The sequence below is a fragment of the Dermacentor silvarum genome, chromosome 3 (assembly GCF_013339745.2).
Source record: "Dermacentor silvarum isolate Dsil-2018 chromosome 3, BIME_Dsil_1.4, whole genome shotgun sequence".
In the NCBI taxonomy this organism is placed as follows: domain Eukaryota; kingdom Metazoa; phylum Arthropoda; class Arachnida; order Ixodida; family Ixodidae; genus Dermacentor; species Dermacentor silvarum.
Genome location: NC_051156.1, coordinates 166,841,246 through 166,855,580, shown reverse-complemented (window position 1 = coordinate 166,855,580; position 14,335 = coordinate 166,841,246). Strand labels below are relative to the sequence as shown.

Sequence of the window (14,335 nt, the reverse complement as noted above, 5' to 3'; positions counted from 1 at the left end):
CGGACGCGGAATAAGCTGTTGCTGCGGGAGTACAACGTCACCACCCCCCTCCGTCCCCTTCCTCTGCAACCTCTAACGCGCGACGAAAGACTGCGCGCTTCCTTCTCGCTTTCCTCCCTCGCGCAAGCGAGACTGACCCGCGATCATCGGTTCCCCTCGCACGCTTTCACTCGCACATACAGCATACGGCGCGCGGCGACGGTGTTATCGCCCTTGCACTTTATAAGGTACACCACGGCGACGCCCACGCCGACGCCGACGGCAAAAATGTGTCTGGAGTGTCCATATAATTGCTATCGCAATGAAAGGCCGCAAGCCACTACTTTATATTGTTCTGATACGCGCCTTTCAGCTTCACATGCATGGCAGGGCAGGAGCACGCGCAGTTGCGCTGTACTTTGTTTTCTGAGTATAATTACCACCGGCTTGAGAGGCGTGCGAGCACGTTCCTTTTTCCAAAACCGTGTCGGTACTTCTTGGCATTCATAAATGCTTCAGCGGTAACAGCCTGTCATTATTAAACACAAGAAATTTGATATAAAACAAAAATTTCTGCTACTGACCAATTAAGGTTTGTGGGAATGGCGAACATCAGAAGTTCTGCCATAATTAATACAATCGCAGGGTAATTTTTAATGCGAAAGCATTATATGCCCCATTACGCGAAAATCCATCGGCGTGGCCAAAATATGTTACCAAAAATGGGAGGACGCTTAAGCTTTGCCTTTAAGAGTAGAACGCGATCGCGTTATCGGGACTCGTTCGCATCGCATCGTTCGCATACGGCAAGTAGGCTTCCTTCACTGCAACACTGAACATGGGAAAGCCAGCTTACAAAGACCAAGCTTACACCGATCCCCTAAAGTCGGCTTCACTTTTAAACTGAATTGCATTGCTGGAAAGACGTCTTTCCAGGGGCAATATAAGTGGTCTCATATTGAAATGTGAAGACCTTTTTTACTGTTTTATTAATTGTGTGCTATTTCCCTGACGCGCACAGGTCTGGTAGAAATGCTGGAAAAGGGGTTTGTAGTTTTCTCGTAGTTTTCCCTGTAGCACAATTAGGTTTTCTGGTACATTCAAATTACAATCTGACGCCGATTGGTAAACAATCCGACGGCGAATCCGACGCCGAATGGTAAAAGTCATACTTTATCATTTTTCCGACGGATTTCACTGAGAAATTCAATTTTTGTTCCCCAAAACATTGCACCCCGTGGAGGGCCTGCGCGGTTATGTGGTTGGATGATTTTTTCCGCCACCCGCGATCACACGACGGTTGCCGACGCCGGATTTTCTGCGACACGGGGCCCTAAACGCTATCGCGTTAAAATGGCCGACGTCGCAATGAGTAATAACACGTCAAAAAATGCTCGGATTGATGTCAAACTTCTCAGGGAGGATCCTGTAAACAAGGTAAATCAATAGCTTTCAAAAGAAAATTTAGCACAATTCGGTCTTAATGGGAATCAAACCAGGGCCGCCGGGGTGCGAGACGAGCATGCTTCCCCGATGCTACGGCGGCTTTTTTTTTATTATCGCCTTGGCTCAATATACAGTTGTACAATACATCGAGACTGATGCATATACACAAATTAATAAACGTTTCTGATAAAAAAAAGGCATCACCTAGGTTTGGGTGACGCTATGCGGCTCCACGGTTCTGTCCGACTAGAGGTGTGCCTAATACGTGCGTCATTGCACACGTCCCGTCACCGCCATCTGGCTGACTAAAGATGTGGCCTAGTGCGTGCGTCATTGGGCACGTGACAGCGCAGCCAATTAGGAGGAGGTGGCGCCACGTCATGAGCGTATAAAATGGGCGCGTTCATGACGTTCACCAGCGTTCCGAGGTCTACAAACGGTATAATGCTTTCGTGTTCCCACACATAACCAGTCTTAAGTGTCTCTGCCGAATGTTTTTCTTCGATGTGTATAAAACATCGTGTGATAATACACAACAGTGGTTATACTCGAAACGAGTAACTATTGTGGCATTTCCACAAAATAGGAATCATAGCTGAGATTATATCACCAATTTTGATACACCTACCTCCAAACTCATGTTGAAATGAACTGGTATTCTGTGCATTGTCATTCAATAAAGCCTTGCTTAAGCTGTGCGAAACAGAACCACGTATGACGCCAGTGTATTAACATTTTGGCGATGAATATTCAGCAAGAGGTAGTAGTTTTCTCTTTCTGACAAGTTTATTCATGATAACTTCATTACAAGATGGCCTGGCGAGGCACGGCTAACGCGGAGGAAATACCTTACTTGGCCATGCCACCCAGGCAGCAATGCAGCTAGCTACAGTATACAGCACAGCTGCAGGATACACTAAAGAAAAAGAAAAGCAATACGAGTTTCTGAAATCCTCAGTAAGCGTTGGCTTGTCTTGAGCATCTATGCGTTTTGTTTCCACAGCTGCGACATGCACCCGACAAATTAATAAACTAACTAAATGTTCGTTAGCCAAGGACAGCTAATCCATTATGTGATTGGGTCAATCCTGATTTTAGTCCATTCAACCACGGAAGAACACGACAACTGTGCCACGAACTTCTAAGACATAAATGGTTTTTGTTTTATGTAAACCTAAAACAAAAACATTTATGTCTTAAAAACTGCGGCATAGTCAGCACAGGATTTCCGAGATGGCCCCTTTTAGGTAATATAAAAAAATTTGCAATGGTGGATTACCGCCTAATCTGTACACGTAGAACACCGAAATGTGGAGTTTAGAGCCATTATTTGTACGGGGACATGGTACGTATTCCACAAATTTGCATGTCGAGTGAACGCGAAAGGAAGCTTTTGGTTGTAGACCAGCCAAAGTACAAATGAGCCTAGTACATTTACGTATCTCGCATTTGAAATTGGAAAATACTGTGCATTCGCATCGTGCATCAACTCGTAAAACGATAAACTTCATATCTGAGGTATTCGCACCGTAAGAGACTACTTAAACGGACCGTAAGGCATTCTTTTAGAGTAAAACCAAATTATTTAACGGCCTCTTAGACTGCGTTGACCAAACCAGATGACAGTTATGCAACAAAAGGTGTTGTAAAGATAGCATCTGTTGACACCTATGCAACATACCTAAAGTTCAACAATGTTTACAGTTGAGGTATCAACATGATAATCCTATGTTCCCATGAAAAAAAAATATCGTCGGAGCGCAAACAAATGTAAATCTTGCCGCGTCGACAACATCGCCATGAGGCACACAAAGCGAAACAGCACAAATGCGAAACCGTCTGAACGGCCGAGCTGACACCGGCAAAAACGCGCTAACGGAAGCTGCGTAGCGCTCGCGCGACTGGAAACCGGACAGATCTCGCAATTGCTCCGACGTCTTCGGTTGGAGCATTTCTAGACGCTCCAAGTCGGATTCCGACCATCTGAAAGAACCAACTCAATGTAGTCGGAGGGTCCTTTTTCGACCACCCGAACAAGTTAGCACCTCTGGAGCGCGCCGAAACCACACCAAGTCGACATACGAAGCGCAACATGCTGCGATATCTTGTGTACTGGTGTAGCAAACCAGCGCTGTCATCTAGCACGACCGAGAGACCTCGCGGTGTTCAGCCACACGATTGGGTCAGCTTAGTAGCAGCCACAGTTACTGGCATATTATCATTGGCTATAGCCGTGACTGCCATCGCACATACGGCTTTAGGCAAATGATATCACACAGCTCAGTACCACGCTGCTGTAGCTCTTGAGTATGAAAAACGTATAACTAGTCATGTGTGCGTTGTACGCATTACTGTAAGTATACTGTGTGACTTATGAATCAAAGCTGCTGCACTTAACTGTTATAATGAGTGAAAGATGGGTCGACACGGCCTCGACGCGGCCTAGTTCACAGGTGAACTTCACTGCACTGAGCAGTGTATTGAATTTTGCGCTTTTATGTACAAATTACTGCCGTAACTGTCTGCGAAGACGCAATGCTTGCACAACGAAGCGCAGCTGTAGGTTTTGTAGGTCGAATTTCAGTGAAGGAACGCTCGAGAAACAGCACAAACGTATACGCAAGGTCGCGGTGGAGCAGGTAATCGCCTACCATATCGTCTATCCATATTGTCTATCCCTCGCAATGCCCGTCGAAAACCAACATCTTCTGACTGCCGCACGGGGTTGTCAACCTTTTGCAGGTCCCCTATAAACTGCGCGCCAGCAAAAGCCAGTCAAATTTCGCCACGGCAAACGCGCTGCACTGCTGCAATGTATCGTTTTTGTACTATAAGATAGCGCAACGGTGAATGGAGAGACGCTATATGTACGCTGTTTCGAGTTGCGGCTGCTGCTGCATGGCGTGCGCTGGTCTATCTAGTGTGCTCTATACCTACCATCATGCCTTGCGCGAGCGTATAGCATGCTGCTTGCGCCGCCGCAGATCCATGCATTCGCTCTCTGCTGCGCGCAAAAGTTGCCTGTCATGTACGTGGAGTAACGGTTCTATTACGGTCCCTAGAATATAATGACCAGTACATTCTATAGGGACCATAGTTCTATCTCGACAACGACGTCGCCGCCGGCACGTGCCAACATATGCCGGTTTACGTCAGCCACGGCGACGCGCTGGTCTACCATGCGCCGGGCTATAAACCTCCCTCCCGCGTGACGTAACGACCACGCGCGCAGACCCTACGTCGGACTTTGCACTAGATCTTAGCAGCTGCGCCAACGTGACAAGTCACGTATTGGAGGGCGAGAGCGCTGTATACAGTGGCCCCCCGGCGTACGTTGAAGTACAGGTTGGTCGTTTCGCCGGTGCTGAGGATGCCCAGGAGCGGGAACATGGCCAGCGGCAGCAACGCCGTCGCCGGCAGCGGGATGATCTCGGTGGTCCAGTACATGGCCATCCACACCATGCAGTAGACGCACCACCCGGCCTGCGCGCAGCCGGTGTGGTACGTTATTGTATAGGCTGGGCCACGTTTGGAATAAGCGAGCCAAACGTATAATCAGGGGCGCGATCTTGTACGCGTTCCAAAATGGAACGGAGGCGTTCCGTTCCATCGAGCCGCACGCGATTGGTCAATTTGAACGTCGCGGTTGAAATTGACCAATCGTGTGCGGCTCGATGGAACGGAACGCCTCCGTTCCATTTTGGAACGCGTACAAGATCGCGCCCCAGGGCTCCGAACAGGCCCTTTACAAAATTTTATTTCGGTAATGTACGAAATGTTTTTTTAAACAACAGAAATTGTTATTTGTAGACACTGCGGTGCAAAAATTAATTAATTAATTAATTTACTTATTTATTTATCTACACATACCACTATCCCAATTCACTGGGAATTTGCAGAAGCGGAGACAGCACAGAACGACCAATATACGGCATCGTTAGGCATTTCTTTCACGTATTTCTTTCACAATGCGATTACATTAACACAGTCTACGTTGCTGTATAGAGCTAGCTCTCAAGCGCAAAATACTTATCAATATGGTTAGGCACTTCGTACAAGGCAATAGATGCAATGCACTATCTAAGGTATACCGAAACGCAACTGGAAGTAGCAAGGAAGAAATTTTCTTCTTCTTCTTTCTGGGGTTTTACGTGCCAAAACCAGTTGTGATTATGAGGCACGCCGTAGTGGAGGGCACCGGATTAATTTTGACCACCTGGGGTTCTTTAACGTGCACTACAACGCAAGCACACGGGCGTTTTTGCCTTTCGCCTCCATCGAAATGCGGCCGCCGGGGCCGGGATTCGATCCCGCGTGCTCAGCAGCGCAACGCCTTAGCTGACTGAGCCACCCCGGCGGGTAAAGGAAGAAATTTTAACAGTTTAGAAAAGGCATGGACGATGTGATATTCAACAGGTGAGTGCGACGTGTAGCTAGGACTGAGGGGATATAGCAATAAATCAGTGCACTATCTATCTATCTATCTATCTATCTATCTATCTATCTATCTATCTATCTATCTATCTATCTATCTATCTATCTATCTATCTATCTATCTATCTATCTATCTATCTATCTATCTATCTATCTATCTATCTATCTATCTATCTATCTATCTATCTATCCTGCCGTCCTGTTTGGGGGGCAATGCATTATTAGCCGCGGCAGGAGCCACATACATGCGATTACAACTGATTAACTAAATCACTACTTGTAAATGCGGAATCCAAGATCCAAGTCTGTCTGTGTTCGAAGCACGTCTCAGTTCAGTATAGGAACCCTGGGACAAACACTGTTTCGCGAGATATTCGTCTCGAACATAACTGCCATCGGCGTTCCGCTTGCGGTTTTCCCACAAGCACTCCCTTGCGCGATTCGGGAGAGAACTTCGCGCCACAAATCGATGTCTTTCGCGACAGATTATGCAGCAGTGTACATCTCAAAGTATCAATCTTCTCGAACATTGGTGGCAACAAAATTATCCAGCGCTTTACATATGCGGTGGCATGTCGCCTGCATTCTCGCTTTATGTTACCCCCGAATATTTTAGCTTACCATTTCTGGTTTTATTTTAGACGGAGATCCACGGCATGCGGACACTGGGTCCGAGCAGGTATTAAGGCCGTATACACATTCGTCGACGAATGTCGACAGACTTCGAAACAGGTTCAACAGATTGGTCGACATGCGTTTCTTTCCTGCGATTGATGAGCCGGGAACCCTCTCGGGGAACCTTTTCTCTTTTTTTTTTCATTCTCACCTTGCTATTCATGTAGAGCGGTAGCGGTAGCAGCAGGGTGGGGACGCCCACGATGTACGTCATGCGCCACGACCGTTCCTTGCGCTCTTCCTGCTCAGCTCCTCTCTGCAACTGCTGCTGCAGCAACAGCATCTCTTGCTGATCCTGCAGCATCTGCTCGTCGTAACCCACCGGACAGAGCAGGTTCTGCACACGCCGACATCGAACACACAAAATTGATGAATTCGTGGCGCGTCGATCACGTGCAACTTTTCGTTAAATTTCCAGCGCTTAGCGGCGCCGTCTGGTGCCGCTGCTCTACTGTCGGTGACAACCTATAAGAATCATCAAACAAGCGCCACCCACAAAAACGCAGTGTACCTGCTCTTCACCTTGGAAAGAGAGCCGAACCAACTGGAGTCCGCTCACAGCTTAATGAGTTTGATCTGCTAATGTAAATTAAACAAAAATGCCAGTTGTTTCAAACTAACACGTTATCTGTGGCGGAGCAGCGTCCAGGTTTGATCCTGAAGCCAGTGACCCCCCCCCCCCCCCAAAAAAAAAAAAAAAAAAAAAAAAAAGCCGATGTGCACGGAGAAAATAGCTGTTTCATACAACGCGAAACCGCTTGCCGTAGGTAAATCACCGAATCTAATTAGCTGGCACAGCTATGTAAAGCATTTATTTCTGGCGATGCTTTCTCCGCACCACCATAATTCAGAGAGACACCACCTCAGGATGACTGCTAGCGTTAGGATTAGCACTGAAGCGCAGTGTAGCGACACATCATATGCCGTCTCTATAACAAGAGACAACAAGAAGTAATACGTTAATACATATTATAACAGAGTTCAAGGCTAGACATACAATAATAATAACACGTTGCACGTGTATGTTACGTATCGACAGTGTTCAGACTTGACTCGCCTCCTATTTCGATCGCGGGCAGAGCTGTGGAAGCGCCTCTATAGGCCCGTCGCCGTTCGATAATGCGGATATATCGAAGCTCGAGGCTATAGTAACGCGAAAACTTGCCACTCGTCGTCAACAGAACTAGGGTGCCTCGATGTCAGCGTTGCATCGCAGCACCCTAAACAGAACGTTCGCCGTGCACCCTCTAGCGCGATTCCATATACCAGCACGGCACCAGACGCTAGACGGCGCTGTGATCGCAAAATGGCGGCCCGCTCATTATAAAACGGCCCATACACGCGACAACTTTCTGTGGCAGCGCAGCCCAAGCCATGGGACTGAAGCACACACATTTTTTTTTTTTTTTTTTACTGCGCTAACCACCGTAACTGCACATCTGCATGTAGCCCGCGAATGTAAGCAACTGGAAGCTACGTAGCGTAAAATAAGCAGTACCAATTATTATTTTTTGTTCGTGTTTAATTTCATAACAAATACAAAGCTTGCTTAGGAAAATGTTTTCAGTTTCTTGCTGTTCCTAGTTTCTGGCTTTGTGGTGTCCATGTCTGGTTTTCTTGGTGCGGTAAACCACCAGCGAAACGTCGGCGCTACTTGGCGTAGTAACACAAGAGCGCAGGCTGCGCCGGTGCGAGCGGGTGCTGCCACAGAAAGTTATCGTCGGGTACACGTATTCTGCTTGCTGCACGCCCAACACTGCCAGCCGGCATGTCTCAGTGTGTGAGGGGGCCCGGACCCCAAGGAAGCTGCAGCCCTCAGCTCCACTTCTAAGGTCAACGTAACGTTCCACTTGTTCTTTTAACACGAAGGTGTTTTATGCCGGGCTCACGGGAAATCTGTCCCATTACGTACGCCACGCAAATCCGCCAGTTGGTTACACTTTGCCGTTTTGTGCCTATACCTCATGTTTAGGAAAATAGACATGGAAAGGTTTGCTTTATCACAGGAATCGTGCGCTTGATGACATATATTTGTTGCAATGAGGATATTTAGGTATCATTTGTTCTGTCACCGTCGTAGACAACATGCCCGGCAGCCTGGACAAATAAGGGCAGTAAATTTGGTAGTTCTTAGAAGTGCCTTGCGGTCATACCTTTTAGTTTTATGCCTACCTAATGGTTAGAAAATGAGGCATAGAAAGGTTACAAAAATTAGCTTTTTTAAATCAATTGTGGTCTTGATGGCGTATATAAGTTACAATGATCGCTGAGTAATTTCGTAGACAACATGGCCGGCAGCTTCGACACCTATATAAGGGTAGCGAAGATGTTAAAGCTTGGAAGTGTATTGCTGTTAGTCGGCATCTACGGGCCGTAGCGTTCCTAGTGATTTTTCGAAGATGATCCCCGACAACTATCACTGCTCGGCTCACGTAGTTTTCACGCGTCTGATCACAGTTGAACATGCTAAGGGCGCTCGCGCACGACGCCGCCAGAGCTCTCACGACGCAGTTTCGGCTCATAACGCACTCGCCGTCGCGTCGGATACACAAATGACCATCGGTAGCCTTCGGGGGGCAGTTTACGCTGCGCAGCAGCACAGGCCACGCGGGCATGCTCTCGTTGTAATTCACATTTATGTACTTGTATTTGTGAATGTGCAATGAAGCTGCCACTGGTTCTTACAATACACGTTTTTCTTTCGTCTTATGACCAATTCCTCGAAAAAAATAATCAACCAATTTTCTTTTTTTTTCATGGCTTATGTGTCATTCTTTGATGTCATAGATAAAAGAGCGCCGCGCCGGTAATTTCTGACAGCGACGCTACCACCCTTCTTCCAGAGTAATCACGACAACGGAACTTTCAAGAACAGATACATGTATTATGAGACTCTTTGCTCTTACATTGCTCGCTGTGCATTTCTGCCTTAAAAGTCTAGACCAAACGTTCACCGGGACCTTGTATTTCATGCACTCTGACCCCGGATCCCATGCAGCCCTGATATTTCAGCGCAGTTCCGCGGTCTCCTGAGGCGAGGCGTGATTGAAGAACTGTTTCGCCATACCTGGTACTCCTCGACATCCATACTGCGACGGTGGGACGGTCGGAGACAACACAATTCTCAGGAACGTCCGGCTTCTTGCTTGCTTTCTTCTTCGACTTAAGAACGCGCCACGTGAAGGCTGCGATACAGCCACTTCATCGTCCACTCGTGACACGCACAATCAGGCTGCCGACGCTGCTGTGTTTCCATTACAGGTGGATAATTCGATAAGCCAGTGGGAATAGACAATAGAGAGGGAGCTCTCTCTTTAACGAATAAATTCCCCGACGATTACGATACTCCCTAATGCAAAATTTGAGCGCCGCTCTATACATGCTTTCATTTCGCGATATATTGAGGCATCGCACCGATCGCCGTACCGACTGGCAGAGCCGCCACGCGCGGCGCTATATTTAGGCCGGCCACGCAGTTGCCGCTTCCCGGCAACTGCCGCTTATGCAACCGTAATCTTTACCGGGAAACGCTTGCAGCGAACGCTGTGCGCGAAGACAGTTTTGTATTTATTATTGCGATAGCAATTATATGGACACTTCAAGCGGATTTCTGCCGGTCGCCGTCGCCGCCGTGAAGTTCCGAATAAAGTCCAAGGGCGATAAAATCGCCGCCGCGTGCCCTATGTACGAGTGAAAGCGCGCGGCACGGAGAGCGAGCGCACGGCGGAGAGCAAACGCGATTTTCTCTGTCGCGCAAAAGGCCGGGGGGAGGGGGTTGGGAGAGGGTGCGACGCTGTGCTGCGGCACCAAATGCGTATCTTGCAACCGGGCGCAAGGAGGAACTGGCGACGAAATCTCCCAAGCGAAAGGAGAAAAACGGGAAAGCATCGTGGGAGGGAGGGGGGGGGGCAGCTTCTACTCTGCCAACAACCGCGAACTTGTACTTTGCGTCGGTGCGGGCTGTCACGCGCACCGTATCTTGAAAGAGATCTCCACACGGCTCTGACCTTTGTATGCGCTGTGCTTTCGCCGCTCAGTTTCCGTTGAAGCGATAGACTGCACGAACCTTCGCTCGCTGCGGCGGCCACGCTCGTTCGCGCCAGCGTTTTGACACTGGTTGTCTGCGGTCATCGAGTGTGATCTATTCGTGTTTGCTTGTGCGCGCTGACACCACGCTTTTTAATTCAGTTAGTAAGCGCATGTGTCTAAGTCACATACTTCTTCTAAGCATGCAATGAATAGCATTGCAGAGATTGTGTATCCTTGCCTGACCCCTTTCTTGATAAGTAACTTTCTACTTTTCTTGTGGAGAAGCAAGGTTTCTGTGCAATCCTTGTAGATATTTGCCAAGATATTCACGTATGCCTCCTGTACTCTTTGATTACGCAATGCCTCTATGACTGCTGGTATCTCTACAGAATCAAATGCTTTTTCATAATCTATGAAAGACATATAGAGATGTTGATTGTACTCCGCAGATTTCTCTATTACCTGATTGATGACATGGATATGATCCATCGTAAAATTTCCCTTCCTGAAGCCAGCCTGTACTCTTGGTTGGCTGAAGTCAAGTGTTGCCGTGATTCTATTGGAAATTATATTGGTGAATATTTTATACAATACTGAAAGCAAGCTAATGGGCAGAAAATTCTTCAATTCTTTAACGTCTCCCTTCTTATGGATTAGTATAATGTTGGCGTTCTTCAAGCTCTCTGGTACACTTAAGTCGTGAGGCATTGCGTATACAGAGCCGCAAGCTTTTCAAGAATGATATCTCCTCCATCTTTGATTAAATCGACTGTTATTCCATCTTCTCCAGCAGCTTTTCAACTGGTCGAGTCTTGCAAGGCCCTTCTAACTTCATCGCTAGTTATAGAAGGAGCCTCTGTATCCTGTTCATCACTGCTTCGAATGAAAGTAGCTTGGCTGTTTTGGGTACTGTACAGGTCAGTATAGAATTGTTCCGCTGTTTTTACTATTTCATCGAAATTGCTGATGCTATTACCCTGCTTATCTTTGAGCGCATACATCTTGCCTTGTCCTGTGCCAAGTTTTATTTTCACTGATTTCCTGCTGTGTTCATATTTTACTGCTTCCTCAATCTTTTCCACGTTATAATTTCCAATATCCCTTTCTTTCTTCTTGTTGATCAGTTTTACCAGTTCAGCGAATTCTATCTGATCTCTCGAGTTCGCCACTTTCATGTTTTGTCGTTTCTTTATTAGGTCCTTTGTTATTGGGACAGCTTACCTACTGGCTGCCTTGGTGCCTTACCTCCCACTTCACTTTCAAGAGCGATGAAGGTGTGAAGAGGCTTGCAAGTGCTAAGGACGTCAAAGCGAATGAACATCGGAGCATTGTGGCTGATCCAGCCAACCAGGCCGTGCGGCTGAAGCTGCATTGGATGTTGCAATTGCTGCTTCTGATATCAGCCTAGTTACGGTTTCATTCATTACCTCTATGCTGGCTTCAAGTTCCTGTTCTAAAGCTGAATTGATCGGCTTTTACCCTTACTGCGTCTAGGTTGGCCTGCGTCTTCTTGACCAATTTTATTCTTCTTCTCTTCTAATTGAGAGAAATCCTAGACCTGACTAACCTATGGTCACTGCACTTTACCCTACCTAACACTGTCTACATCCTGCAATATGCTGGGATCGGCAGAGAGTATGAACTCTATTTCATTCCTTGTTTCTCCATTAGGGCTTTTCTAGGTCCACTTCCTGTTCCCGGGCTTCCTGAAGAAGGTATTCATTATTCGTAGCCTGTTCCTTCCCGCGAATTCCACCAACATCTTCATAAAACTGTTCCATTTCTTCATCACCGTGACTGGAGGTTGGGCCGTAGGCTTGTACTACCTTCATTCTATACCTCCTATTCAGCTTTATTACGACGACTGCTACCCTCTCATTAATGCTGTAGAATTGATCAATGTTGCCCGCTATGTCCTTATGGATAAGAAACCCTACCCCGAATTCTCTCTTATCTGGAAGACCTTTGTAGCAGACGGACGTGGCCCATAGTCAGCACTGTATAAGCCTCACCAGTTCTTCTGACCTCATTAAGGCCAATAATATCCCAGGGAATGCCTAACATTTCCTCAAATAGCCCTGCTAAGCTAGCCTAGCTCGCTCGAGAAGGTTCGCGTGTTGAGCGTTGCCAGGTTCAGATTCCAGTGGCGGCCAGACCCAGAGATTCTTAACACCCTTAGGTGCAGCGGCTGCGGAGCACCTGACCCACCGCCTTGGTCAGGTGCTCCGCAGCTACTGGGGCCTGAGGGCCATGGGTTCATTGTAGGAGTCATGAGGGAAGTAGTGGCCAAATACTCCACCAGGGAGGCCAAATCCTGTTCTGGTGAGGGAGTGACTTTGTTGAAGCTTAGTGAGCCTTCCTAATTTGGTTGCACCTGGACTAGTAAAGCCCCACTAGCTCTTGTTAATATATATCCTTTTGCCGCTGTCAGGCGCCACTCCACGCCTGAAATTGTAGTGGACTGGAGGAGGATTCGAACTTACGATCTTCAGATTAATAGCGGCGTTCCACCTCTTCTCCACTGGCGTGGAGATTTGCACCATCAAAATTGCTGTAAAAATGCAGTGTCGTTACACTTACACATAACGTCATATTATGCATTGAAGCCCAAAAGTAACTGGATCCCCAATTTATTTCATCACAAAATTCGGGAATTACTATCTCGAAACTGGTCTCATTCTGAGAATTTGTTCCAATTCGATCTACCTTGCGAACTTCCAAGCTACAATTTGTAAAGTGCAATATGTGCTGTGAAGTAATTAGTTACAAACTTAGTGAAGTTTTGTTTATTCAATTGCATTTCGATTTCTCGTCGAAATAACGTCCGCCTGCATGTGTTGGGGCAATCCAGCTCAAGGATTATAATTGTGCTATAGATTTTTTTTTTTCAATTACTTAATGTCTTCGCAGAAACACCCGGTATACGATTGTATAGTCTTACCTTCTACACGAACTAGAAGTCAATGCTGCCGATGCGTTTCTAAGGCGTTTACACATCCTATTCTTTAAAATTAATGACGGCAACTTTGATTTTACGGCTATGCCTTTTTGGGACGACTGAGTCAATGTATATTTAATGCGAAGCACTTAGCCGTATTCCACGCATGTTGCGGTACAGGGACACCCGCCGTGGTAGCGTAGTTGCTTTTGCGTTGCTCTGCTAAGCCTGAGGGCGAAAGATCGAATCCTGGCCACGGCGGCCGCATTTCGATCGGGGCGAAATGGGGGAAAAAAAAATACGCCCGTGTACCCTGCATTGGGTGCATGTTAAAGCGTGTAGGATGCATTGCCCTACGCCGTGTAGGAGCACTGTGAAAAAGCGCTGGCGCGGGATTCGGACCCACTGCGCATGCGCTACTTCGCCTGCGCCACTGCCGCGAGAGAATGCACTCCGCGCGCACCACGCGATTCCCGTGTTCACGCTTTCTTTCTGGACAATCAGCGACGCGCCCGATGGAAATGATTCGTCTGCCGCTGCTGCTAAACGAGCCGCCCGAGCAGATGCTCAGCGCTACCGCCGAGGGGACGCTGTCGTTCAGAATCAACTTCTTTGCCACAATATATCGCGAATTCAAAACACCTAAAACCGCGGCGCTCAAAATTCGCATTCGGGAGTATGGTAATTGTCAGTGATCTTTTTTTTCGTTGAGAGAATTCGCCTCTGTCAGCAATGGCGCCGACTCCGCCTTTGTAATCCTCGCCAATGGCGACGAAGGTAGGAAAGCACGACGCGTTGCATAATGCCGGTTCCGAAAAGTCAGCTTCGCCTCAA

At 47.4% G+C, this 14,335-nt stretch overlaps 1 protein-coding gene across 1 annotated transcript in view; it reads right to left on the bottom strand.

Annotated features, from left to right (window-relative positions):
* Window positions 1–9,622, bottom strand: part of LOC119444999 (protein I'm not dead yet-like) — a 42,027-nt gene extending 32,405 nt beyond the window's left edge. Inside the window, exons 1-3 of the mRNA XM_049664835.1 lie at window positions 9,602–9,622; window positions 6,686–6,871; window positions 4,759–4,908 (exon numbers count right to left, since the gene is read on the bottom strand). Of these exons, the coding sequence (XP_049520792.1) occupies window positions 4,759–4,908; window positions 6,686–6,871; window positions 9,602–9,622 (357 nt within the window). The remainder of the gene's footprint in view (window positions 1–4,758; window positions 4,909–6,685; window positions 6,872–9,601) is intronic.
* Window positions 9,623–14,335: the final 4,713 nt, after the last annotated feature.